The 27930-nt window shown below is 41.0% G+C and overlaps 3 protein-coding genes across 3 annotated transcripts; 2 read left to right on the top strand and 1 right to left on the bottom strand.

Moving 5' to 3' along the window:
* Positions 1-1489: 1489 nt before the first annotated feature.
* mcoln1a (mucolipin TRP cation channel 1a) lies at positions 1490-16011 on the bottom strand. The gene is made up of 14 exons (XM_068592572.1): positions 15835-16011; positions 10868-11124; positions 9426-9593; positions 8656-8806; positions 7005-7086; positions 6733-6829; positions 5688-5787; positions 5284-5390; positions 5031-5180; positions 4795-4896; positions 4520-4642; positions 4037-4243; positions 3806-3936; positions 1490-3292 (listed from the first exon to the last, which is right to left on the bottom strand). The coding sequence occupies exons 1-14, from the start codon at positions 15863-15865 to the stop codon at positions 3256-3258; spliced, it is 1743 nt and encodes a 580-aa protein (XP_068448673.1). The 5' UTR covers positions 15866-16011; the 3' UTR covers positions 1490-3255.
* A 2821-nt stretch (positions 16012-18832) lies between these two features.
* Positions 18833-23362, top strand: LOC137795142 (N-acetylmuramoyl-L-alanine amidase-like). Its single transcript, XM_068592449.1, has 4 exons — positions 18833-18926; positions 20600-21460; positions 22326-22536; positions 22808-23362. Exons 2-4 carry the CDS (start codon positions 20617-20619, stop codon positions 23109-23111), a joined length of 1359 nt encoding a protein of 452 aa, XP_068448550.1. The 5' UTR covers positions 18833-18926; positions 20600-20616; the 3' UTR covers positions 23112-23362.
* Positions 23363-25392: 2030 nt separating this feature from the next.
* On the top strand, positions 25393-27741 carry LOC137795143 (lysozyme g-like). The gene is made up of 5 exons (XM_068592450.1): positions 25393-25495; positions 25724-25801; positions 26934-27130; positions 27217-27367; positions 27445-27741. Exons 1-5 carry the CDS (start codon positions 25492-25494, stop codon positions 27579-27581), a joined length of 567 nt encoding a protein of 188 aa, XP_068448551.1. The 5' UTR covers positions 25393-25491; the 3' UTR covers positions 27582-27741.
* The last annotated feature ends 189 nt before the right edge of the window (positions 27742-27930 follow it).

The following is a 27930-nucleotide window of genomic DNA, read 5'->3' as shown; positions in this document are numbered from 1 at the left end:
TCATGCGCAGACGGATACGCCAGACATAACCTCAGGAGACTGCTGACTCAGTGACTCAGTATAAAAGATGTGAGACCGGGAAGGGAAACTGTTCAGTGGCTCTTTTGTTTATATAAAAGGCTTCAAACCGCGAGCCACAAGTAACAGGATTTCAATTCAAGCTGAGATCAAACCGGCATCGACAGAGCACCACACCCTGCATCAGCACACACTGAAACTACAGCTGATGGACCAGCAGCTTCTGGAGCAAGACACACCTACAGCAGTGCATCAAAGAGTACAAGTAGTCCAGCATGTACACGCATCACACGACCAAATGACAATCCCCTGTTCTAGGAAAAATGAATGCAGCGTGTCTATGAGGTGCATTCAACTATGAGATATTGTGTTCCCTATCACTCAAACCATCAAGGCACTGTTAGAGCCGTGCATAATGTATGGCGCTGTTAGGCTAAGTGTAAAAGTATTTTAATGGATACATTTTGTATTACTTATGTTGTCTGCAACACTCCAAACAATATACAGAATTAAGGACCCATCCGTCTTCAAATTCAGGCCAACACAGCATCAGTGACGCTGCAATAAGGTCTTGGAGCTTTGCCAGAAAGTCAATGATGTGCATGTGTCATTCACATTTGATTTCACACTCAGGTGACAAACTCCTCAGCGACAACACAACATCCCTGGCAGCATTAGCACAGGAGTTTCAGGAAGCTACACACTCCCCAGTGAGTGCCTGCTGCATGTTGAATATCTTCCTAAAGCCAAAGAGAGAGTAACTGCTCACACATCCAAACCCTGCCAACCACACCCAGAAAGCCCCGAAACACCCCGAGTATGTAATGTAGACTCTCAGCCAAAACCTGGATGATAAACATAATCCCTCCATCAAATGATTGCAGCGTGTCAACAAGGTGCGTTCAACTATAAGATATTGTGTTCCCTCTCACACAAACCACCAAGGCACGGTTAGAGCAGTGCATAATGTATGGTGATGTTAGGCTAAGTGGGTAGGAGGCAGCGAGGAGGCCGGCCAGGCCTCACTTGGGAATTTTCAATAACCAGGAAATGAGCTCATCATATTAAACTGCTCTCACAGTTGATATATTTCTGAGACCTCTGTGCTGCAGCGTCTCAACTGAAACATGCAGGGTATTCATAACAGATAAGTTTTTCAGATTTAAGGATTGATTTGAGAAAAACAAGAATCATAGTTTGTTTTAAAGTGCTTCTTTTAGACTCGTAGTTCTCGAGGACAGTGTTGCTGCACGGATCAGCCTGCAGTCACATGATCTCCCTCTTCTGACAACCAGAGGAACTGCACCAGACGTCAAGTGACTTGGTCAGGCTGACATTTATCAGATTAAACTCAACAGTAAAATCCTCTTTCTTTGACATTCGTTATTTACAATTTAACCGACTTATTAACTTAGGTCAATAATTCTACTTTAGCACAAGGATTGAGGCGAGGCTTTCATGAATCAGACACTTTACTGCATATCAGTTGTAAAAGCTTTGGTTACATTTCAAATAGTTTAGCTCAGACCTCTGTCAGAGACTTTTCCATTAGTCTATTTTGAAGTTTCTTTGAATACACACTGGCACATTGTTTACATTAAAACTACAAATAAAATAAAACATCCCATTTATTTTTATTGCAAATCAGAGAGCAATCTCTCTTTAAATCATAACCAGTTACACAAGATAACCCATAAGCGTTGTTGTGAGCAGTTTAAGGTACAAACTATGGTTCTAAACGACATCTTCATTTGGCAATGAACAGAATCATGACACAAAATGAAACAAATTGATGTTTTAATTAATATCAAAGATGATCGGGGAAACCTAAATCAGCAGATTGGTGATACATATGACACCAAGTAGATGACTTCAGGAAAACTTTGCATTTATTTCTTCCAAATGCAAATCTTTTGTATAATAAAAACATAAAAACGGTAGGAAAGGTACATCTAGGTAATACTAGATTTTGTATACGTGCGTAACATATTACTCTAAGTTAAGGCCGTTGAAGGATGTGGCACATGTTTGTGATCTAGATCCAAAACTTAACAGCATAGTTGAGCTTCAACGTGGAAACAGCTGGTTTATTAGATCCCACATCTTAACTTGTAATTGCTCGGACCAGAGAGCATCTCTCTTTGACAAAAGGAACTGTTTCTGTGAGACTCCTTTTTGATCATGTGCGTTTTATGTGCTACAAAGTAACAACAAGATTCAAAAGTCTACTGAATGATCGAGCCACTGGGGCAGAGACATCAAATATAACAGACTGACTAAAAAGCATGATTCAGTGTGACAGGACATGTCTCTGCTTTTTATCGTCCCTAAACCAAGGAATTCAAGTCATGTTTCTCTTAAGAACACGTCAGATCTGTTTGAGGACCGCTTTCGGCGCTCTGCCTCTCTTTTCTTTCATGGACTTTCTTTCAAGAGAGACATTACACGTCTGAAGGGGAGCTAACCACAGGCTACGTTGAGTGCTTCATTAGCGACATTATATTGATCGTTACTCAGATAAATGCAAAAGTCATTAAACTACTGCTATTCTATTGCTACAGCAGTACACTAGTATTCACATTTCAAGGCCACGACATGCTTGTGCAGTACAACTGCAGCTTAGGTTCGAAACGTTAGACTGCTCACGGGAAAGGAAAACAAAATCAACTGAAACACCTGAAACTCCACACTGCTTGTGGTCCCGTTTTCTGACATTTTTAAAAGGAAGTCATCTTCTTGATTGTCTACCGTTGTGGGTTTTGTATGATTCCAAGTTGTTCTGAATGTATTGTCCTCAAGAGGTAACCTAAATTTAAAATTCTAAAAAATAAAAACATAAAAATAAAAACAGTCAGCACCATGTATGCACGCCTCCCGTCCTCATTGTGGAACTATGGGCCCCGGGAGCATCTTGACAATGGGCCCCCGCTCCTGGTTCAGGCATGTTCATCATTAAATACATTAGATTTCATTTTAAAACCAACAGGGAACAGAGAAGTGCTTGTGCATTAGTCATCTGCGACGCTGCCCAGTCCTGTCCCGGCTTATCTTCCTCACGGACAGGAAAGTTACACATTCCTTCAACAGAGAGCTGGTCCAACGGGCGGCGACTCCCGATGAGATTTGACCAGAAATGCAACAGGGTGGTGCGGAGACGATGGGTGGCAGGAGTGTGCAGTGTACCACTGTGGTCAGCAGGGGGTGGTGGTGAGGCTTCTGAGGTCACACAAGTCAACTTCAGTTCACCAGCAGCACATCCTCGTATGTTGTGGTCCTGCGGGAAATCAGAGGGAGACATAATGATCTCACATCATAATTGTACTCTTTTATCGAGCCATGTAGTTGTAATATTTAATGATACAAACTTCGAAGAGCTAAACCCATTCAACAATAAATTCAGAGCATATCTGTGATTGAGGAACTGCCTCCAAACAGACATGACGACACACACAGAAGAAGGGCTTCTTCATTCTCTGCTCAGGGACACAGTACTCCACTATATCTTTACATTGTAAAATGTTGTTTAGTGCTACATTAATGCTGAGTATCAAATCTAGTACCTTTTTAAAATTATGTTGGAAAGGAAAAGATAAAACAGTCGAAATATTTTTCTAATGTGATCTTCACTCTGCTCATTCTACCTCCAATTACTTACTACTGTTATGAATGCATTATCTGCTGACATGTTGTTGAGCTCCATCTAGCTATAATTGATGATAATGAATAATAATAATAATAGATAATCCTTTAACTCTTCATCGATCTCGCGCCCTCTCCTTCTCCTCACCTGTCACAGCAGCAGAAGAAGGAGCACGGCGAGGTCTCCAGACCTCGAAACTTCCCAGAGTTGGGTGCGTCCGTACACTCTGCTATGAAGGCGTGCAGGTCTGTGATGTGGATGGCTTCCTGTGTTTGGTGCTGTGGAAGTCGACGAGTAGACATTATTATTTTCCCCCCCATTCTGTTTTTCCCCCCGCCGAGTTTTATCTATTCTGGCGGCCGTGAAGTAATTTCCTACCTTGATGGTCTCATAGGCTCCTGTGATGAGAGCGATAAACAGCGACAGCACCATGTAGATGAAGAGGGAGATGAAGGTGTACAGGTAAACTTGGCTGAACAGCCACACCAGAGTGCTGCTGTCCTGCAACTCCGCGAACGTCACAAACATGTCGTCCCCGTTGATGAGGGAGAAGAGGCACTCTGACACCATGGACAGAGAACGGAACTGAGGGACACAGAACAGTAATCAGGCCTCTGCAAACTGAAGTCTGTGAGCAATGCCGTCAGCTTCAGTGGTCAATGCTCCAAATGTGGCAGTGAGGGACAACTTCTTGAACAATTAGGGTGTAGCAATAATGTTTATGAGACACAGACTCAGGGCGTTCTCTAGGAAACAAGAGGGACGACAGCTATGAGTCCAGTTTTCTGTGGTCGAAATTTCACTGAGTCACTTTCTGTGTTACCAAAACTGAATGTCTACAAGCGTTTGAGTTGTGCTCACCTTGACGTGGTACGGCCCCAGGACAATCCAGCCACAAAAGCAGTAGCCCAGATAGATGACGGCTACGCAGCCACAGAACCGAATCACATTGGGGAACGCTGCTCGAAGCGTCACAATCAGGATCTACGGGAGGAGCAGATTACAGGATCTATTACCTGACATCAAACCATTTTAGAGTTGTTGTTTTTTTAAAATCACCTTTTGACAAGTTATTAAATCAACAAGGCACTTGACAACGTTACCAGCTGATGCACACCAGTGTGTCTGTGTCTTACATTGTACTTCTGGAAGAATGTGAGGTAGCGAATCACTCCGACCCACACCAAGAGCGTGGAGGTCCCCAACAGGATGCCGCACGGGTCATACGAGGACATATTCTGTCAGGAGATAAGGAGAGAGACCTAAAAGACGGCTCACGACAGTGTTCACGGGCATTAGATAACAACTAACAGCAAGGAAATAAGTACGGTAGCTATTGCCAGTCAAGGGTCTGATTGTACGCCGGACACACCTTGGACTCAATGCCGATTTTGATGATGCTGCCGGTGATGGTGAAAATGTCGCTGATGATGAGGAGGATGTACCATCCATTGATGAACTCCATCCGGTCCGCCCAGCACACTTTACGATCCAAGGTCTCCCTGAAGAACTGCACGTACTCCTGATGAACGCACAGTGCAAAAAAAGAGGAAACGCGTGAGGCTCACTGGCTGGACGTTCATGCTGCAACTCATTTATTTCAGCTGCGGCGGACATTTGTGTACCTTTTGCAGCATGATGCCTCGCAGTATGGAGCGTCCACACAGCACCAGTGACAGCGTGCACACCAGAGCCACGACGACATCGAACGCTAAGCGCGTGTAGTTCTCAGCTGGAGGTTTTTTAAGAAACAAGGGGGGAGCAGAGCTGTTAGCAGTGTTTCAGATGGATGCAGTAGCAGTACACCACTACTAATTAGTACTTCTGCTGGTGTATTTATAACTTTGTGCAATGAAACTTCCTGTAAGAGTAACTGCAAGTAGCTTCTAGCGCTCATTTCCTCATGTTCTTTTAACACCTTTGCTAGCTTGCTACTGGTTCTTCATCTTTCACTAGCCAGACTGTAGCTGTATTTCCATGGGTGCTACAAGTCCCATGTCAGTCCCATCCGCCCACTTAGTCGTCTCACCGTGTCCAGAGACGCTCGGGTCTTTACACTCCTTTATCGAGGCCTGGTTTTCTAACCGGATCTTCACCTTGCCGCTGTGAGCCTTGTTGTCCAGGAGCATCTGCAGGAGAGAGGTGACCAGCAGACACTTCATAACCAGTGAAGTATTTCAGAAGATAAAGTGTAGTGAAATATAGACAGAGGAGTCATTGCGTCTCTCAAATGTGGGCTTCAGCCACTGTCCAGAGCACTGAGCTCATGTTTTATTGAATATTTTTTTTCAATTTGAGGGGTTTAATGACATGAAGAGGGGCTTGGGTTGTATGCAATAACAAACACATTCAGGATGTATTTAAAAGAGCATTTAGATTTTTTCTTTAGACTATTTTTAAAAGAAATTCCACTTCAGGGTTGTATGCGTCTGCCAACCAGTCATGTTGCAGTTTACATCCATGTCTGTCCAAAATGTCATCACTTCATCATTGTATCCTATAAGACATTTGTGTGCACTTGTCAAAATGAGCTTAAGAATTCTTGTGTTATGGTAAAAAAAACAACGTATTTTCAAAAGATATCAGTGAACTTTAACCTCAATAAAGTCCAATTAGACATTTGTGCTAAAAAAAAAAGAAAGAAAATCCCTCCGGGTGTTCCTGAGATATGAAATCACGATAATGGACAAGACGGATGGACAAACTGAAAACAATATTTCTCCGAGCACGTCTGTCGCCAGCACAGATGCATAATAAAAGAGATTTACTATTCTCCACCAGAGTTCCAGTTCATAATTGAAAGTGTAGCAAAGGCTTTGAAACAACATTTAGACCAATATGTAGGAAGATATTATAGAAAATATAATTGAACAGTTAAAGTTTGGTTAGTCCATTTCTCTGTAGAATCTCAAAAATCCTAATTATGGTCGAGGGGCCTGGCTCACAAAAATAGACTTGATCATACCTTAGATCTCACTTAGTCAGACGACGCAGAAAAGGAATCTATCTTAAGGAGGACCAATTAGCAATACATTCTAAGTAATTCATACTTTTTCCAAGAAAAATTAACTCACCATTATGTGGAAAGTGTAGCAGTCTGGGATCTCATTGTAGATGATAGTCTGTATATTGATCGCCTTCAACTGGAACTTTATGGTGACGTTAATGAGCCTTGAAGAAAGAAAACACAAACAGATGGTGATTTATAGGGAAGCATTCATAGCTGTGTGTGTGTGTGTGTGTGTGTGTGTTTTGTGGCTTGTGGTCATCACCACATACTACAGAGGTGAACCCCGACAGATTGAGGCCAGTTGAGGAGAAAGCCATTTGAAAAATGAAACCTTACTTGTGGAACTTGAGTGTGAAGTTCCTGTAGCTCCTGGTGAGTGGCGCTTGAGGGACCGCCGGCGGGTCCACACCAACGCAGTCTGATATCAGTGGAGCATAAACAGAGAACAGTCATGTTGAGTGAATCCTGGCACTGAACAGACAACAGGGAGGGGAAAAACAATATTCTCCCTTTCCAATTTCTGGAATTTGGCTGTCCTTCTATATATAGTGAGAAAAGCATTCAAAAAACAAGTATGAATCTTATCAGAATTATCACACCACAATGAAGCCTTTCTCACATATGTGATATATTAACATGAGGTTGTTTCCGCTGTTCTTACTTCCTCCTGATTTGGCCAAACTGTACTCGAAAACAGTTATAAGAGGAAGTAAGAAACAAGAAACATCTGTTTGTTTTCAGAACAAAAGGACAAAAACATATAATTATACAGTGAGCTGGAATACAAAATACAAATGGTGCAATCTACAGGAGCACATTACACTCACCAAAAGGCAAAAATTGTTGTCCTTATCACGTAATAATAACCTCCGCATCTCTTAGTTGTGACTCGCTACCTCATAATTACCGGATCACATGTTCCACAACAGATTAAGTGGAGTGTCTAATGCTATACTGCCACTGTAAACACTCGTAATCACACTGGATTGGATGCCTTATCACCACGGATGCATTTTTGATGCATGACTTTGTACCCAGTTTGTTTTCTGCTGCTCTTGAAGGAACACCGAGTGTGCTTTCAGTCCCTATAGGGACCCATATTACATTATGGGTTACTCAGTGACAATAATAAGCAGCTCTGTTGCGGAGCTTAAGGGACTGCAGCGGGTGGTGAAGACTGCCCAACGCATCACAGGAACTCCACTTCCAGCCATTGGGGAAGTCCAGAGAAAACGCTGTCTGCGTCGAGCTCGCAGCATTGTCAAAGACGCCTTCTACCCCGCACACAGACTGTTCTCCCTCCTGTCTTCAGGCTGGTTCAATGCTGAACTGCATTTTGTTGCTCTGTACTTGTACATGTGTAATGACAATAAAGTTGAATCTAATCTAATATCTCCCAATGTCTCGAATGTAGTAGAAAATAAAAACAATTTAAATCAAGTAGACCCATCGCCATCTTCTCAAATAGCCATATTTGGTTATCTTTTGTAGTTATAAGTGATTAATTAGTGGGTCTTTTTCTTTTTTGGTACCAATCATTGCCTATATGATGAACATATTTTGTTTTGCAGACAACTCACTTACCAGAAGCCAAAACAAAACTAAAATTGCAATTCTATGACATTAAATGTAGATCAAAATGTATTTTTGGTGTGAGTAGACGTATTCTAAATATGCATGAAGCATCCTTTTGGGAACAATTCATTCTTCATGTATTTGTCTAAAAGTGAAGCATGCACTTTTTTCAGCTGATCTGGTAAACATGCAGCGAGCACAAATGCTCCCGGTTTACTTTAACACTAAATCTTCACAAAAATATGGATTTAAAATGGTCCTATTCATCCCCATACAAGCCCCCATCCTTAAATTCAAACAGTTGTTTCAAAGAACCAACAACATCACAGACACAGTCGAGCACCGTTGGCACTGCTTATGGAATAACTGGATAGTAATGTCTCCGTCGCATTGTACAGCGAGGTTCATGTACCTGTCATGACGTGAGGGTCGATGCTGAAGGTGTCATTGGCTGGGTCGATGCTTCCCTTCTTGTAGTACTGTTGGCAGAGGGAGAGTGCGCTGTTGTTTTCACCGTAGACGTACGCATAGCGCCCCACTGTGGTCTCTGGTAAGGCCAGGTACTGAGGAGGAGGAAGAGGAGATTGGTACCCACATATTATTGTGGAGCAATCACAACAAGCTCTCTAACACCCTTTTAAAATAATAATTATATATACTTTATTATAGGCTGACTGAAGCTTTTAAAACTTCATCAAAGGATGGCACTGTTGGTCGTTCCACTTCTTTGGCCTAAGCTGAAATAACTCAACCACTATGGGATGATGTGGCAGAAAATGTAGCACGGACATTCATTGTTCCCCAGTCAATGGATCTTAATGTCTGAAGTGACGCCTGGCTTTTCCGGTGGGACCACCGCCACTTTTGGTTCAAAATGAAACGTCACAGCCAACTATCATTCACCGCTGTACACTGCTTGCATACAGCTGTACTACACATTTTCATTTGCACATTCATTGATATATATGTGCAAGCTGTCTCCAATATCAGACAAAGTAGCGATCACATGTTGGCTTCAAAAGATAAATTTTTGTAATGATTATGTTGTGCTTAACCAAAATGGCTGTAACCCAATAGATTAGCAATTGCACAATTTACAAAAGATACTTTATCCTAGAATCCAACAATATTTCATCGTATGTATTGTAGATTGAAAAGCGTTTCTGATTTCCTCAGGCTTACCTGTTCCACGGCGTAGAAGATGTGGTCGTAGACGTCGCTCTGCGTGTAAACAGCTAAGGAGTCATCTGAGGACTCATCGTAGTCTTTGAGGAAGAGGTGCTTGAAGGTCATAGTGTTCTCCTCCTTGAAGGTCACCACCACCTGGTTACTGAGGCCAAACAGCACCAACTGCAGCAGAGAGAGGCGAGAGTGAGACATAAAAGAAAACTGAGCCGAATGTCGAGGTGCATCTCGGCTGCAGACTTGGTGTTTTAAAGCCACAATTCATGACTTGTCAATCACTTAATCAGAACAATCCCCATGTCTTTTTTAAAATGTAAAATACAGTATTTTCGTTATGTACAGGCATATACACACACACACACACACACATACATGATTTTTCTGCGATTAATCGCATTATGTGCCAAATTCCACAATGAAGTAAAAACTAGTGTATTGCATGTTATTATTTTAAAGTAATGTTATCAGAACAATATAACAGTACTGTGGAGCAACAGCAAGTTAACATATGTAGATACATAAATAGTATATAAATCAGTTTTCTTTTTTTTCCTGAACAGGTACTGTTTAGTAATAAGGGTCCCTGCGAGGGACAAACCATTCCTTCTTTGGTGCATGTTCAGTGTGTTGCTTAGCTTAAAGATGTCTGTTAAAACTAGCGATTGATTATCTTTATCTAAAAGCAATAAGTGCTTTTCATGTTTTCCAGTTTCGTCCAGTTTTTCTTACTCAGTGAGAAAAGTCCAGTCTGTGTTGCACTGAACAAGTGCACTGAAGTCTGGTTAAATGAGGTGGCGATGTGATGGACAACTGACAGGTATTAGCGGTGGCTTTGCACATGAGAAATTAATGTTCAATCTGGATGCTGAGTTTACAGCGCGAGCCTGCCGGCAGTCTGCCCGCCTATGAGCGCTTTGTGAGGCGAGCGACTTCACGACCCGTGCCATCCGAGAACAGAAACTACAGTAACAGTACGTGCTTTCACATCAGGTTCAAGATGCCAAATTGTCAACACTGCCTGTCGGTGAGGCTCCGGAAGCGCCCGCGCACCTACATAAATCGCATTCAAAGTAAAAGCCCAAAAAATAAAATAAATGCAGTTAACGCAAGATCACATATTTAACGCCGTCAATCGATTGAAAAGTTAAAGCGTTATTAATGCGTTAACTTGCCCAGCCCTAATATTAATATATATATATATAAAAATATATATATATATATAGATATAGATATATATAGAGAGAGAGAGAGAGAGAGAGAGAGAGAGAGAGAGAGAGAGAGACCTAAAAAGCACATACACGACAAGACTTTGGATTTTTGGCAGAACAGAAAGTGTACATACAAAGACATACTAGTAATACAGAGGCCACAACTTGGAAAATAAGTTGTGGTTTGTAACAAAAGAGCAACGCAGGATTTAGACACAACATGAGACGCACCTGAGCCGTGACAATAATGATCTTGAGCAGCTGCAGGATCAGCTTGTAAGGCTTGCGGCCCTTGGCGTGATATTTATCACAGGGGCTCATGAAGAAGTACTTCAACTTCCTGCGAATGGCTTCTTCTTCCTGATTGTCCCCGACCCAACGGCCTGCCGTCGGCGTAGGAAGCCGGTGGTTGCTGTCATGGTGGTCGTGCTCCCCTCTGCTGTTGTTAGAGATGTAGTGAGTCCCTGAGCTGGACAGACCTTCCCGTTCTGAAGAGAAAGCAAATAAGGAGCGTTCATTTTTGTAGTCTCTTCACTGAGTGTTTAGCGCAAAGCACTGATGTGTCTTTAGCGGGACTTTGGTGAATCAAATGTCTGTGGCAATAAGGCGCATGCCGAGCACCAGGACAAAGACTCTCTATTGTGCAGTTGTGACTATAAGAACTGCACTAATTACGTGAAATGAGCCAGTACTTGATTATATTATCTTTATTTCCCTAATGTGTAGATTAAATGTTGTGTGCATTGTAATCACCAAACACTAAGGGAAATGCATGTATGTCAACGACCTACTTGGCAATAAACCCCCTTTTGTTCATGCTAGACTTGACTTTCACTCAGTGACAGAGGACGACTCCCTGACAGCATCATGTCAGCACTAAACGTGTGCCCGACAGCGTGAACAGTCTGTCTTCAGCTTCCACCTCCGCCTGACAACTAGTCTTTGTCTCGGAATGTGTGTGGATTTACTCGTTTCTGTCCTCTCCGGCTCTTTGAGCATGTGCTGAACGAGGCTACACGCGTGATTTAACCCCTTTGACTCTGAATCTACGAAGCCTAATAGAAACAAAGTGTTCTCCACCAAAGCACGGGGCACTTAAATAACATGTTTGATTTTTACACTTGTATCTAGAGTGTCAAGGCCTTTCATAAGCACTGCTCCACTTCTTATCTGATTAAATTATTGATGTTACGGAACATAAACTGATGTTGACGTCCCACAGCAAGTGGTTGAAAAGTATTTCAACCAGGAAGGCGGAAATCTATTTTCCTGTGGAGTCTGCAGTGTGTCTGCTAGTTACTGCTGACATCAGTGTGGTATATGACTGGTAGAAGCAGAAGTGAAGCAGATTCCTGCGAAAGTTGCTGTGTCATAGCTGACCAATCTTATAGTCTGCAGGCACACAGACATTTAGGTGTGAGGTCACACGTATTAACCCACCACCAACTAGCACTTTACCAATAACAGTCATCTGGAAGAGATACAAGAGCTTTTAATTAATAAGGAATAACTTTTGACCCACTACTTTTCCCTGGCTAAATAATAAAATAAAGACAAAATAAAATATTCTATTATCCTAATAATATAACAGTATCTTATGGTCACAAATGTAATGTTTGATGCAAGTCTTCCTTAGTAGTAAAAGTGTTATTTGCTCTGACTTTTCAAATATTGTCAACCCTTCTTTGGGTCGTTACATAAATGCTTCAATCTAACCTGACCATGTCATTTTATGTGGACTTGTACATAGGTGGTTGAAACGGAATACTAACGATTAGTTTGGTAAAATTTCCGCAGTACGTCAAAAGTGCGCTGAAAGTATTGTTTATCTTTTAATACTAACTGTGTGAACTTAAAAGAATGCATAGAAATTTGTGTTGAGAGAAAAAAGCTAATAATTTGGGCAAAACATAGTCATAGTAATCATGTTTTTTGTAAATTTTTCGTCATTTGGCCTTTTGAGTGTTGTTTTTTTAATCGTGGTTGTCTGAATATGAATATGTTTTGTTCTCTCAATCTCACTCTCAATGTGACTTTCTGATTAACTAAGGTTTAATTGATAAAAACATCGGACCGAAGTAAACAGAGCAGACGGTTTGTAGTTGGACACAACGCTGGTCGTCTTTGTAGGAACATCCAAATCAGAAAGTAGGCTAATCATGGCTAATACTTGTCACATGCTTTTAGCTGGCTGGGTCTGGCTGTGTTCAAGAAAAAGAAGAACAATGAGATCCCTTAGTTGATTCACTCAGTTTTACATTCAGGAAAGGACTTGTTGGGCGGACTGTCAGCACGCGCTCGCTCAGATAAACTGCTAGGTCGGGATAAATCCAAACTCAACAGATACAATAAGTCAGCAGAGCAAACCTCCAGCGTAGCAGCGGTTTCAAATGGGAATGAGAAGTGAAACACTACAAATAAACCACCGGCGTTCAAAATTAGTGAGCACTCACTGCAGACGAGATGAAAGTTCAACAACAGAACACGGAGAAGAATTTTCCTGTTTGTGCCGCAATCATAATAACGTGTGTGTAATTTATGTTGTCTGATACTAATAAAGATGCTGTGAGCATTTTCTGTTTGGGATCCGAAACGTAGGACTTTTGTTGTGCTCCACACTTAGCTTTTTCTTCTTGTGTGTCTGGTGTGTTTTACAAGACCGGTCAGTCTATTTGCGAGTGATCGCAGGTTCCAACCCTACGTCTTGAATTTGTTGATATTTCTAAACAAAAAGAGGAACATGGGCTTATTTTTCTGAATATTAGTTGACAAAATGCATTTCCCATTTCTAATCTGGCTTAAAACAATACCTCACAAATTCTGAATTGCACTCGGTGAACATTGTCAGACTCACGATGAACAGCTGAGAATAGATGTATGTGTTATCCTAATAGATGCTAATGTAGCCTCAAGCTAGATAAGGAGCAGCTACAGAGGTTTGGTAAGATCACTTCTTTACAATTCAACTTTCAAATGTGTAGTCTTCAGACTCAGCCGATGCAGACTCAAGTGACATCACTTGAGGCAATTTATCAGATTGCAGGCGTCTGCCTCCGGAGTCACAAAATATAGTTATATAGTTTTAATAGTAGGAGGCCATTCATGTATTAAATTGTGACATTTAATCACCTACAAATGCCCGCTGGCTCCAACAGGGGTTGCGTGCCGAGGTGAAAGAATCCAACATCACATTGATATGTGACAGACAATGTGCGTGAGTGCAGACATATCTTTGACCAGATGACTGTCGATTGTCACGGTAGACAGCAAACAAACAACCAACAAACAAAGATGTCCATTAACAGTGGCATCAAATTTGACAAAAGCTAAATGAATCAGTGAAAATATCTGACTCTCCGGGTTGACAACCTCTGACATAGCCACAGGTCTGTCTATCGGTCTAAATCCTGATATAACTGACTGTCAACGCCTTGAAATCTAAGCTTAGATCTGGTAGCAAGAGGCCACCCACAGGCCAGAAGTCCACAACTTCAACTTGTGCCCGAGTGAAAGGAAGCAGTTCGTACAAAACAAAAGGTGACACGATAATAATTTTGCTTTGGGGTTTTTGTAGGTGGGGTGTGATACTTGTTATGAACTGAGATCTTCTTTTGCAGCAATATGTTAGATTTGTTATTAGAGGAAGAAATAAAAACACACACTAACATGATTTTAAATAGTCTACCCCAATTACCGATGGTAGTGGAGATAGTTTTGTGTGCTGAGGTTTTAATGAAATGTACCTCTGCAAGTGAAAAACAAAACAAAAAACACAACAACAAATTGTCTTTCTCGATACAATGCTCGCACTTACTCAACACAAACAACGCATGGAGCAAAATTCTGAATTCTTTACCAAAAAGTAGTTTGCAGTAGTGTTGGAAGTGAGGTCGTCTGTGGATTATCCACAGTAATTGGGGGCGGTCGTTAAAGTAGTTCTAGGTTTTAAACACCATAAACTTAATGTATTCAACCTTTGATTGTGTGTCATAGCTAGACATAACAAGGGGTGGAACAAAAAATTATTTTTTTTCAATTTGAGTGAACTGACCCTTTAACTGGAAGCTTCTTGACCTGTTTGCAGAGTTATAAAAAAAGTCTGTGAAAATCTATATGGAATTTAAAAAAAAGGTCAAGAATGAACATTAACACTCAATGTAAAGGAAATCCTCCACAGCACAAAGGAGTCGGTGATATGTGGAGGCGTTCTTCACCCAACCCGCATCAACAATCTCCCCAAAGAAGTCTGCAGACTCAATCACGCGTGGAACAGGCTTATGCAACGGTGTTGGAGCCTTTATCATGCATGAAGGAGTGACTGCTGTTGAGATGTAGATTTGTTGAAGGGGGGGTTGTGGTTGTTGTGCAGTATCTGGGTCTTAATACCAACAGTGTGTTTTAGACCAAAAATACCTTCAGTCACTACAACCTCTGCCACTGAGGCAAGTACATCACACCCTGTATATCATACTTTTACACATGAGTACTTATGTTAAGTCAGCACATTCAATTTAAAAAAGGTGCGTTATATTACTTTTCTATTATGAGTTTAAGGTAATAGCCCCTTCCTGAATACTACAACTAAGACCAGCTGCTAAGAATGATTTTTTTTGTGTGTAAAAAAATGTATAAAACACTCACATTGAATTGAATTAAAATGCAATACTCATAGTGATTTATAGAGAACTACAAGTGTTTCCCCAAAAGACTAGCTCTCAGGATAAAAAGAGCAACACCTGATCCCTCTGACTGTCCTTTGGTGTTCATAAAAGGATGGTTCGTTATTGTTTTCTGGTTTCATCTGAGGCTAAAAGCCTAACCGGGGCCTTTGTGGACGAGTGGAGAGAAGATCACACTTTGTCAACAAGGTTTACGATAATGAGACATGTTGACTGTTCTGGGGGAAACGCGTGATGAAAATCACCTGAGCTGAAGATGCCAGCAGAAATACAGTAACGGCTGAGGTGGCCTCATTGTTGTTGGATGTCTCAACAACAACAACAACAACAACAACAACAACAACAACAACAACAACAATTGAAACGCCACAACGCAGCTCTAAAACTATTGTATAAGCCGGGGAGAAACCGCACAGCTACGTATTAATACAGCACGACAGGCTCTGCCTGTAGAAAGACAAATGAGTCGTGACTAACGGCTGAACTCAATTGAAAAGTTAAATGTCGGCGCTGCATTACCTGAGAGGTTCTCGTGACTCGTCGCAGCCATGTGCTTATCCGTTTGAATAAACAATAAATATGTCAATGATACCGGTACAGCTCAGAGGAGCCAGTGTTTTTACTGTTCCAGTAACAGTGTACAGCTCTCACAGCCGCCCCGAAACAGCAGCCGGGCCATAACTGTTCTCTTCTTCCTCTCCCTCCCTCCTGCTCTCTCTCTCTCGTGTCATGTGACCGGCACCACGTGACCGCGTAGCCGCACATAGCTCATAGCTCAAGCCACAGATTTAAGGCACAGGGTGGCCGCTGTTGATCCGTGTCCAAGGCATGACTCACCATGCAGCCGAACAACTACCTTTTGCATTTTGTAGAATGACACATTCTTGAAAATATTCACCGGGGTCTTGTGTGGCCTGATGTAAGCCCATCCCAAATAAAACAACAACAATGTTTATCAAATCTGGTACATGAGGTACGTGACAAACATACATGATGTTATTGATCATACATCAGGGGTCATGAGTCTGACGTTGCGAAATGAATCCTTTAAAAAAAACCTATTTCACCAGGTTTATATGTATTCTTCTTAAACAAATACGATTGTCAATCTCAATGTGTATTTACTTTATTTAATAGAAACTCAGATGCAAATTAAAAACGTCTATGTGTGTTTTGTTATCAAAATAATGAATAATAGCAACCTTTGCAGCGGTGTGAGCTTATCTATTATTTAATGTAAATGAGGAGATAAATAAATAACTTTTAAAACTATAATTTTTACACAATGATTGCAGTTTAAAATTGAACAACGAGTTGAATGCAGATAGCCTTCATTACATCATTGTTTTTGCAGGATTTCACAGCATTATACACGTGGTTCTCTTTGTCTGATCACTTATTGAAAGGCTATCGCTCAACATACTAAGATATTTTCCCAGTACAGTGTAGACTGTCAAATTGTTATTTATTAAAAGTGTAATTATCTACTGACTGTATGCTGTTTTGAAGATAAATATGCCTATATAATATAATAAAATAGGCCATTCTCCTCCAACTGATTCTAACTTCAATAGTAGTTGAATAACTTGAAATCTCAAATGTGTGAAACCAGAGCAGAGTGAGGAGTCTTTCTTTGTCCTCTTGACAAATGACTCACCCTACCTCCCTTTTTTTATTTCCCAACACTCAACTTTCCAGTTACAGCATCCAGAATTGTAAAATAACTGATTTCTAAAAACACCAAATGTAAACAACGTTACATCCAAGAGATCGAGGATCAATTTATTTTTAAAAAACATACCTTCATGTACTCATTGACATTTTATCAGATCAAAAGACATGCATATAGATTTGCATAAAAAACCCCAATGCTATAATTACAGGCTTAACGTGTGGCACAAGTGCAGCTGCAATACATGGGCGTTGTGGCGATTCAACAATACAAGGACAGCTGCAGGCGGTCAATACAGATGCAGTCACAGGTTTTTGACTAACAAGGGGGTGTGGACGATTTTCCGTCAGCTGTGTGGCACGGAAATAGTTGTTGGCATCAATGGAAAAAAACAAGAACCTAATTTTTAAGATTAAGATTAATCAACTGTTCCAAGTCTGTTGCAAGTCTCATTTTCCACTGAAAAGGAGTAAAATCAAAAATCAATAATCATGGTACATTGAATACATTGAACTCGCAGTATGTTCACCTTTTAAGATGAAATCATAGGTTTCATACAATTGATTAAATGAAAGGGAAAATATACGTGTGGAGCACAAAGCAAATGACTGAGGAGGATGTAAATGAAGCTTCTCAGTGGGATTTTACGAACACAACACTAACTGTAATGCAGCTAAATTCTTTTTATTAAAGTGTACTGAGATCACAGCTATTCATCTTTCCATAAATTTGACGTGCTCATTGTTTGACCATGTATTAATTGATTCATGTTTGTGGGTTCATATTGACACAAACTCATATTTAATGTTTTGAGTTTAAATTGTTTAATGAACTAACATCTTAAACTATACTTCTACAACCCTTTATTCACAATCTACAACAAGTGAGTCGTATAGTTTGCATGACTTAAAAGATCATGTGACATGACAGTTTATGTCTCCCGTGATCAAAATGTTCCCTGGCCCTTGTGAGTGCACAACAGACGCTCACATCGCATGAAGTGGTAATTGTTAACCATGAAATCTGCTTTATCTTTCACAGACTGTTTGTTGAGTGATGTGCTGTTTATAAAATAAGCTGTACAAGCCTACGTGACAGTGAAGAGTAACACAACCCAATATTATTCGGAAAAGCACTTATTTGTAACTTGTGTAATAAACCTAACTGTGGGGCCACGATTTTGTTTTGCTCATGACAAACTTTAACTAACTGTTGGCTGAATCAATATTTGGAGCCAACAGTGGACAAAGAGTACTTTTCCCTATCAGGACACAACACTGCAGTCATGCGTACACCTACACAAACACACTCAGACGTTGTTGGGAGCACTACTGCTTTTCAGTTTACTTGCCTCTTTAGGTTGTCTTTTGTATTTAGTCTGGAGAAACCCTCTTAGTTTTTAGTTGAACAAAAAATTACTTTTTTTCTTCTAAAAGGCAAAAGAGCAGGAGCTGCAACATGACTTTATTTGGACTGTTGTTTTTTGTTCTGGCTTCATGCTACTTCAATACTGTCTACAGCAGGCCGACAGGTAGGTTGAGTTATTCAAAATATGTCAACTTTTGTGTTATCTTGAGCTATAATCTTCGATCAGACATAGTTTCTTTTTTGGTATGTCGATAAGGAGTATTTACGACCTGTCTAATTGTGGTTCACTAATTCCCTAAAATATATAATCATTCATTCAAGAAAGTACTTTCTTTCTTTACAATGCTGACACTATTTTCGGCATTTTCTGCAAATAAATCAACCAACTAATATGCAGATTAACTCATCACAAACAGATAATATCAAACCACCTCCATAGGTAAAGACGAGTGCTGTCAAGAGCGCTTCAGAGCGCAGAAGAAACAGCAGCAACGGTCCACAGCAGCACGCGCGGGTAGCAGCTCTTGATAGTGGTCCAACAAGAGCTCTACTATTCCTCTCAGTCACAAAGGTCCGTCTCCTGAATCACATAAATCCGCTAAACACCTAGTCCATATGCTGATTCATGGCGTTTTAGCACCAGCTTATCTTAACAAGTTCCACATACAGAGCTAACAGTATGAAAGCAAAGAAAACCATATTATGCTAATCGCTAATGCTAATCGCTAATGCTAATGCTAATTTTTTTTTTTTTTTTTACAATTTAACAGTTAGTAACAATAAACAACTTGTATTCACCTTGCGTAGCTTACATAAATGCAAACCGAAGGGTAACTGGTCGTCAGCCATTAAGTTCTTAACATTATTTTTCTCACACAAGAATCCCAAGTTCACTCAACGGTGGTCTTTAGCTTCTGCTGTTCACTGAAACACAATACTCACAATACTGCATCACGCAAACTACTCACATTTGAACTTTTGAACTGAAAGATGACTCACAACTTCTATCAATGCGTATGGATTTTTAACTAATGTTTATATATAAATATATATAACAGCAAAGAAACAGAAGAAGAAGAGAAGACAGAGAGGATAAATATACACTCTATGTGTTACTTCTCGGCGGACACGGTGGTGTAGCGGCTAACCAGCGCTGCACCAGTCACACACCAGTCGGCAGGGTCGGGGGTTCGCGACCCGGTCCTCAACTTGCGAGAGGAGGCGTTGGGGGCGGTCGCCGCGGGTGTGTGGAGCGCGGCTCCCCGTGTCTGGTGGGTTTCTCCCTGGGCGGCTCCATTGACCCGGAGTCTCTCTGAGCGGTCTTTCCTCCCACAGGGTAAAGGTAGACGGGTCCCTTCAGCTGTGTGCGCCTCCTCAGCTGCAAACGGGATGCGTCAAAAAGACTTTTTAAAACAAAAATCTTTTTTATGATTATCGGTATATATTTAATAATTATATATATATAAATACCAAATTAAAAAATTCAAAAGCTAAAAAAATAAGATAATAAATTTAACATTATTTACATTTATGGAGAATTACCAATTAGACAAATGGGAGCCTAATCATTGAAAAGATTCAGGTTGAGTTGTATTCCTAACTTGTTCCAACAAGTAACCAGTAAAGCATTTTGAAGCATGGTGGAGTTAGCTAGCTGTCTAACTAGCCATGTGTCCGTTAGTTAGCCAGCTACCTAGCTACTTTACTCCACCATGCCTTGATGAAGCTGTAAACAGGTGATACAAATGTGCTTTTTTTCTCTGTAATTTGGCAGTCAAGCATCTGATCACATATCAGGCCACAGCATCAACTTTAATATTTAGTTTTTAATTGTATTAAAAGGACATAGATATTTAAATTTGGATACATCACCTTACATTTGTATGCTTTGAACTTTTTAGTTGATATTTGTAAAACAAATTCACCAACTTAGTTCTGTCTTATTTTAAATTATTGGAAGAAAGATGTCCAGAAAGGAAAGGGAGGGTCCAAATGAAATATTAATCCACCCCAATCATTTCTGTAGCGTCCCAAAGCTGTGATCTTAATATGAACCCATCAGTATCATGAACTGTGACCTGTCTTGCCAAATTTAATCTGGTTCCCCCTTCTTTCTATGAGGTGAAAGCTTTTGTGAAATTGTCTTTGGTGATGTCATTCAGGAAATCAGAGTTCCATCACTGACTCGTTGTGCTGAAACGTTCTTCCCTCACTTCTTTTGTTCCTCATTTGCATTGTTGTCAGGCGCCTACCTGCGGAACATGGACAGCTTCATCCGAGCCGTGGAGCAGGTGGAGAACTCCAACCCTGGTCTGTCCCCCCTGGCTCTGGTTCGGGCCCTGCGGAGGACCGCCGGCCACGATGACGTGATGACCATCCATTTTTTGGGAGCCTCATATAATCTCACTGATGCGGAGGTTTTGGAGACAGCCATTCTCAATGCCTCGTCCTTCAGCTTCTTTGACAAGGCCATCCACCACATTGTGACAGATTACGGAGAGGAACGTGGGGTGGTTCTTGCTCCAGATGGCACCACGGTAGCCCTTGTACCCTTACTGCTGGGAATTGAATCGGGACTGAAAGCTAAAATGGAGGGGGCGCCAGCTGTTGGGCTTTTCCCTCTCACTTTAGGCAGGACGCTGGGCTTGTCCTTTCTCAGCCTCAAGGACTTCCCGCCGTCTTTTCGCCTGGGGCCTAACGGGTGCTGGGACAACGTGGAACGCCCTAAGTTGTTCAAGCTGTCTCGGCCTGCCACGCTGGCCACCGACGCTGTTATTGATGGCGGCATGGATGGAGCTATACTGGGCATGGACTTCAGCAACCTGCCTGCATCCGAGGAGCCGCAGGCCCTCAGTGAGGTTTTGAAAGGATACTATAGTTTTATTCTGCATGAGGGGCAGGGTCTCGATGCTGTGACCAGGCATGTCAGCGCCAGGCGAAGGGAGATCTCTCGATCCATTCTGGAGCCACTCCATCTTCACAGCCAGGTGATGGAGACACTAGCCTTAGTCTGGAAGTTGGAGAAGACAGAATGGATCGCTCTGGATACAGAAGTGGGCAAGGCGGTGACGGATGGCCTACAGGCTTTTGTGCACAAGTACTGGGGTGAGCTATGAAATTATCAATAAAGTGTTTTAAGATACAAAATAGGTCTTCAACTAACTATTATTCTTCATCCATTACACTACCGACTGTATTTCTGAATAATATTCACCACAAGTCTCCAAATCCCATTAACTCTTTTTAGAGTTAATGGGATTTTCTACAACCAGAAAACTAAAACTCAAAGAAATGTTGTTGACTGTCACAGAATGAAAACTAAAATGTAAATTATATATATATATATATATATATATATATATATATATATATATATATATATATATATATATATATAATATTTGTTGCTTATCTATATTCTGGCACCAAAGCTAACCCTTGGTAAAAGAACACTCTCATCTTTCTCATTATTTCAGACTATTTGTCACTGTATGTATGGTCAGGTGACTCTTGGATAGCGTGATCAATTTTGGATATTTATTTTGTAATTGTAGAGAATCAGATCAGCCGATGTTATTTAAAAAAAAAAATCTTTATCTTACATAAAAACATTACATAAACAAATCTCACCAGGCATAAAAAGTGACATCAGGATGTACTGGTACACCCATGTGTACACTTGTACATCCCAGCAGCAAGGTGAGAAGTTAAAGGAAAAAGATGATCGGGCTGACATTCACAAACAAAAACATGACTCCAAATAAATGCTGCCGTTACTCCTCGTTTGCTGGATGTATAAATAACTACAACTTTATAAGGCGATAATAGGAGTTGAGTTCACTATTTGTTTTACTAGCCAGGTAAGGTTTGTATTTTTTCATAAAAATGTGACTTAACATAGGTTTAAAGCAGCTCAAAAATAAGCTTATCGCAGCTTTCTAACCCTCATTCTTTCTCCTCCTCTCGCCAGACTGCCCTCAAATCATCCCTCGCTGTCAGTGGGGGGCAACAGCCCACCGCGGTACTCCAATCCCACTGTCTCTGCCCGTCCAATTTCTCTATGTCCACCACACCTATCAGCCATCCTCGCCCTGTTTATCCTTCCCAAACTGCTCTCGCGACATGAGAGGCATGCAGCGTTTCCACCAGGAAGATCGTGGTTGGAGCGACATAGGATACAGGTAACTCTTGGTCTGACGTCTTCGATCTTGGATTTTGATGGGCTCCAACTCCGTAATTAATCCACACATGAGCGTAGTATTGATTTAAAAACTAATGGAACTAATCAAAATGTGGAACTATTCTTTTAAGTTGCGACCATATACTTCCATTTAATGTGAGAGGTAGTTTTTCCAAGAATGCCACGTTTTTCATGTCTGTATATTCAGTATAAAATATGTGGCACTATTGTTGCCTTAATATCAACCAAGTTTTGCACCTTTGCGCCCTCAGCTTTGTGGTCGGCTCTGACGGCTACGTCTATGAAGGCCGAGGTTGGAAGCACCTGGGCACACACACCAGAGGGCACAATGCCATCGGGTACGGCGTGTCAATCATTGGTAACTACACTGCCACCCTGCCGTCTCGCCACGCCTTGGACCTGCTGCGTCATCGTCTCGTCCAATGTGCAGTGGATGGAGGATGGCTGGCTGCCAACTTCACCACCCAAGGCCACAGGCAGGTGGTGAACTACACCTCCTGCCCTGGAGACGCCCTCTTCTCAGAAATAAGAGGCTGGGAACACTTCAGGGAATGACCGGACCCCCGCTGCCAGTTTGATATTCTCAAACATCATTAATGGCGCGTCAGGGTATGATAAATGCCACAGCGGGGGCTTTTTATTTACTTAATTTTTTCAACAAGTTTCATTGGTTGAAATTGTTCTTGGATGACTCTTTTTCTGTCGGGGGCAACCATGGGCTGAATGCTGAGACTCTTTAGAGCTCCTGCAGGTTTGGGTCCCCTGAAAGGGCCTAACAACTAACAATATCAATGTACTTTGAGCTAGTGTACACCAAAGATACAAAGGTCATCAGGATGGCATGTGCATAGCATGTAACGTCTTGACTGTTTGACAACTTTGAATATCTATTCAGCTTCTTTTGCAGATGCTCACAATATGAAACTTTGAATTTTGTAATCAGGCTAAGCAATATGATCGAGTTTTATAGACCAAATAAATAAATATATTTTTGATTATTTGATTTTATTTATGTTAACTGAGGCTTTTACAAACCTTTCAATGGATCAATACAACTCTGATCATTGGTGTGAATTTAAACAGGCTTGTATGAATATGAGAACTAATGTTTTTTTTGTCAGTGGGACAGAGTTTTACAAGAAAAGGCGCTTTGAAGAATCTCCGTCCTACTTTACCATCATCGTATTTCTCTTGTCATGATTTTACAGAAAACATTTTCTCCAAAAACAGAAGAAGAGACTGGCCAACTGTAATAAATGGGAGTGTTTCTAAGACATGCCATGTTTATTTGCATCAAGTCTTCCAGTTGTCATTGCAAAGTGCATCTAGGACAACTGGAAGCAGCACACATAGATCTATTCTACATGTATGAACAGCATTACATTCACAGTCCATGTGTGACGTCCGCTCAAAAATATCTGCAGTATAGTTTATGAGGTAAACTGTCTCGATTGTTTATTGTAAGTATTTTTCCACTGATCATTGACTCAGTACATCCAAACGAAAGAAGTCTTTCCCTTATACATACAATGATGTATTTTTGTGCCGAACAATACCACCATTACTTGCTTAAGGCTAAAGAGTGGATAAAGCCGTAGAGCAGAACCAGTGTGTTAAACTATGAGGTATTACTGTGAATACAGTGCGGGGGTGTGAAGAACAGCAGGAAAGAAGAAGACAACATACAGTGAAATTTAGAAAATTGCATTTAAGTGAAAGCACAAAGGTTTGTTACAGTCTGTGTCTGTCTGAGTCTTCTGTGTCTACTTTTCACGAATTGGAAACACAACAAGGTTTCACACAGAAAGTATACAAACTTACTATAGAGCCCTTTAATCTACACACACAAGCACACACAAGTTTTAGTTGAGTTGCACAAATTGTGCAACTAATATGTCAAAGTGGCCAAATTCTTCAGTCAGCTGATAGCAGCACTGAAAGGACACGCAAAGGCTGCAACTGATTACTTTCTTTATTGCTTAGTGTGCAGATTCTTTCCTCAATTAATCAATTCACCTATTTATTTGGTTTGAACGACAGAAGGTTTCCCAGAACAACCTCTTAAAACCCAAGGCGAAGTCTCAAAAAAGAAAATGCTGTTTTCACAGACAAGCAATCCAAAAAACGAATATGGAGCCAAATACCGAGGAGGTGTTTTTGCCTGAAAGACATGCAGATTAATTGACTATCAAAAAAATGCAGATTCATTATCTGTTCAACAGATGTTTAGGGTCAGCAGGCCCAACGTTTTCCAACACTTTTTGCACTTATAGGTGAAGCACTTTTCCTCAGGCGCTGACACTAAATGACCCGCACCGCTGAACTCAGACTGTTTACTTTGCAGAGGTCATCGTCGTACAATGGGAAGCTGCAGCAGAGAGAATAAAATAAAGTATACTACAGACAAGCAGACAAAGCTTCACAGTGAGGATGCTGAGAGAAAGAAGTCATCGTTACTATTTGACTCATAAAATAAGCCATCTAGCCTAAACACCACTGTGCATGCATTCATGGGAAGCCTTTACAGTAGGCGGGGGGGTCAGGTTGTGTACTATGTTTGGATTTAAATATTACAAAAATTGAGAAAAGGCTATGCAATAATTGATATCGTATAAAAGGCCTGTGAAATATAATAATGATACAAACGAAACAGATGTAGACTTTAGTGCAAATCTCCACATTGATCATTCCTGTTCCAGTCAGAGGGCTGTTTCTTAGAAACCAGCTGGTTTCCCTGATTCCCTGCAAAACTCCCCTGGTGGCCACAAATAGAATGGCAGGGAGATGAGCGAGACATAATGAAACTGAAAGCATGACATAACGAAAATAAAAGCGGACAAACCGGGTATAAATACGGGCACATTTGCACAAAGGAGTGAACAGAGACACCGTGACACAACTCTCACAGCTCAAGGAAACCGTCAGAAGAGGAAACATGGGTGAGTGCTTGTGTTATTCTACTGCTGATAACTTTCAGCTTTCTATTGTTTTTACCTGCCGTATCAATGTTGTGAGTCTTACTTTCTGTTCTTTTGTAGCCCGCTCACTACTTTGTTGTTGTAAAGATGTGTTGTGTCACTGGAAAGTCCCTTCAAGTCCTCGTAACGTGTGTTAATGTTGACGTGCAGGTGTGGTGATGACAACTAATGTGACAAACTGATCAACAGGTTATGGAAATATCATGAACGTTCAAACTACTGGCGCCTCGATGCAAACAGCTCGGCAGGACAAGCTCCAATGCTCAGGTAAAACACAGAGAAACACATCAGCGGATTACATCAGAAATTGTAGAAAAAGTAAACGTTGCAGACAGAGAACAGTCATGTTGAGTGAATCCTGACACTGAAGAGACAACAGGAGGGGAAAAACCATCTTCTCCCTTTCCAATTTCTGGAATTTGTCTGTTCTTCACTATGTAGTGAGAAAAAAACATTTGCAAAACAAGTATGTAATTTTATCAGAATTATCAGACCACAAGGAAGCCTTTCACACATATGTGATATGCATATTAATATGAGGTTGTTCCCACTGTTCTTACTTCCTCTTGATTTGGCCAAACTGTACTTGAAACACACAGTTATATGAGGAAGTAAGGAACAAGAAACCTCTGTGTTTGTTTAAAGAAGTTAAATTAACATAAAAATTCCATAACTGGACAAAAACATATGATTATACAGTGAGCTGGAATACAAAATAAAAATCAGCCATTTAGCAAATGACGTTTAAAATGTGTCTCGAATATCAAAACATGGACGTCTGGTAAAGTGCTAAAGGTGCAATCTACAGAAGCGCATCACACTCACCAAAAGCAAAATGTATGTGTGTGTGTGTGTGTGTGTGTGCGTGTGTGTGTGTGTGTGTGTGTGTGTGTGTGTGTGTGTGTGTGTGTAATTATATCTATATTTCAAAATCAGTTTTATTCGCCAGGTATGAGTTTACATATCAGGAATTTTACTTGTTTTTGCGCTCATTGTACAGACAAAAATAGTAAGAAAGCTAAAAAAAACAAAAAAAAACAAGGACAAACAATCATTTAGTTATAATGTACACAGAATGTAAAAAAAAAAAGTAAAAATATAGACGTACACACACGCAGCACGTATATGTCTGTCAATTGCAACACAAAAGGATATGCTAAAATAAATCATGAATCAGTATCAGCATGTGTTCATGTCAGTTCATCCTGTGTCTGGTTGTTTTGGCGCACGGTGCTCTGAAACGGCCACATACATTTCTTAAAGATCACAGTCATCGTCTATGTAGGGGTGGGTGCTAAATCGCTACACCACTCATTTCTATATCTCTTAATTAACAGGGAAAATTAGATGAATAAGTTGCGCTGAGGCCATAATCCTGTTCTCTGTTTGACTCTAACAGGTGTGAGTGCCTCACACACCATGGCACAGACGGATGCGGGCCGAATGGAAAAGTATCGCTCTAAAATCAACACAGTGGGAGCTAAATATGGAATCGCTCCAGCTCTCATTGCTGCCATCATCTCCAGAGAGTCCAGGGCTGGAAATTGCTTACAGGGAGGCTGGGGAGACCACGGCAACGCCTGGGGACTGATGCAGGTTGTGATGAATACGACTGTTTTACTCGCGTCCTCCTAATAGAGTCCCCCATCACAAAAGGGCTCTATTCATTTCCATATCTGCAGGTTGATGTCAATCCAAACGGAGGTGGACACACTGCACGTGGTGGTTGGGACAGTGAGGAACACCTCTGCCAAGCCACCGAGATCTTGGTTTATTTTATCGGACGCATCCGCAACAAATTTCCCAGCTGGAGCGCGGAGCAGCAGCTGAAAGGTTTGTTTGACCGAATTAGTAGATTCAGACGTGCAGCAGCTCTCGTCACACCGTCTCATTTGTGTTTGTCTCTGCAGGAGCGATAGCGGCCTACAACATGGGGGACGGAAACGTCAGAACATACGACGGCGTGGATGAAGGAACGACAGGAAGAGACTACTCCAATGATGTTGTTGCCAGAGCGCAGTGGTACAAAACCAACGGGGGCTTTTGAAACCTGGAGCTGTGCCCGACAGAAATGTCCTGCAAATCCTCACTCTGCTATGTGAGAGAAATAAACATAATGCAAAGCCATCAAAACGTGACCATCTTTGACAAGTTTTGTGGTTGCACAGTTTTTAGCAGCATTCCAATAAAATTCCACTTTAAATTCCACATTGTTGTATTCATTGTTTTCATTTAGAAGAAAAATGGATAACTATATACCATTACATGTTATAGTTATTTAACAAGTATGCACACATATCTTGTGGATACCAATTACTATCGTGAGTTATAAAAGTTATATTACAACTAAAAAAAACATATTCATGTTCTATACCAGGAAGAGAAGTTCCTCTTTC

Source organism: Clinocottus analis, unplaced genomic scaffold, assembly GCF_023055335.1.
Source record: "Clinocottus analis isolate CAN_PGR_092001 unplaced genomic scaffold, fCliAna1.0.p SCAF_27, whole genome shotgun sequence".
NCBI lineage: Eukaryota > Metazoa > Chordata > Actinopteri > Perciformes > Cottidae > Clinocottus > Clinocottus analis.
The sequence above is the reverse complement of the archived record's forward strand: the minus strand, read 5'-3'. Positions and strand labels throughout refer to the sequence as shown.

Excerpts from the sequence above, each read along its gene's own strand:
- mcoln1a (XM_068592572.1), bottom strand. The coding sequence starts at position 15,865 with ATGGCTGCGACGAGTCACGAGAACCTCTCAG. Across the intron at positions 4,643-4,794 it reads CATTCTTCCAGAAGTACAAT|ATCCTGATTGTGACGCTTCG; the intron begins GTAAGACACAGA and ends CTCCTCCCGTAG. Across the intron at positions 4,244-4,519 it reads TGGGGCCGTACCACGTCAAG|TTCCGTTCTCTGTCCATGGT; the intron begins GTGAGCACAACT and ends TGTGTCCCTCAG.
- LOC137795142 (XM_068592449.1), top strand. The coding sequence starts at position 20,617 with ATGGACAGCTTCATCCGAGCCGTGGAGCAGGTGGAGAACTCCAACCCT. Across the intron at positions 21,461-22,325 it reads TTTTGTGCACAAGTACTGGG|ACTGCCCTCAAATCATCCCT; the intron begins GTGAGCTATGAA and ends TCCTCTCGCCAG. Across the intron at positions 22,537-22,807 it reads TGGAGCGACATAGGATACAG|CTTTGTGGTCGGCTCTGACG; the intron begins GTAACTCTTGGT and ends TTGCGCCCTCAG.
- LOC137795143 (XM_068592450.1), top strand. Across the intron at positions 25,802-26,933 it reads GGACAAGCTCCAATGCTCAG|GTGTGAGTGCCTCACACACC; the intron begins GTAAAACACAGA and ends TGACTCTAACAG. Across the intron at positions 27,368-27,444 it reads CGCGGAGCAGCAGCTGAAAG|GAGCGATAGCGGCCTACAAC; the intron begins GTTTGTTTGACC and ends TTGTCTCTGCAG.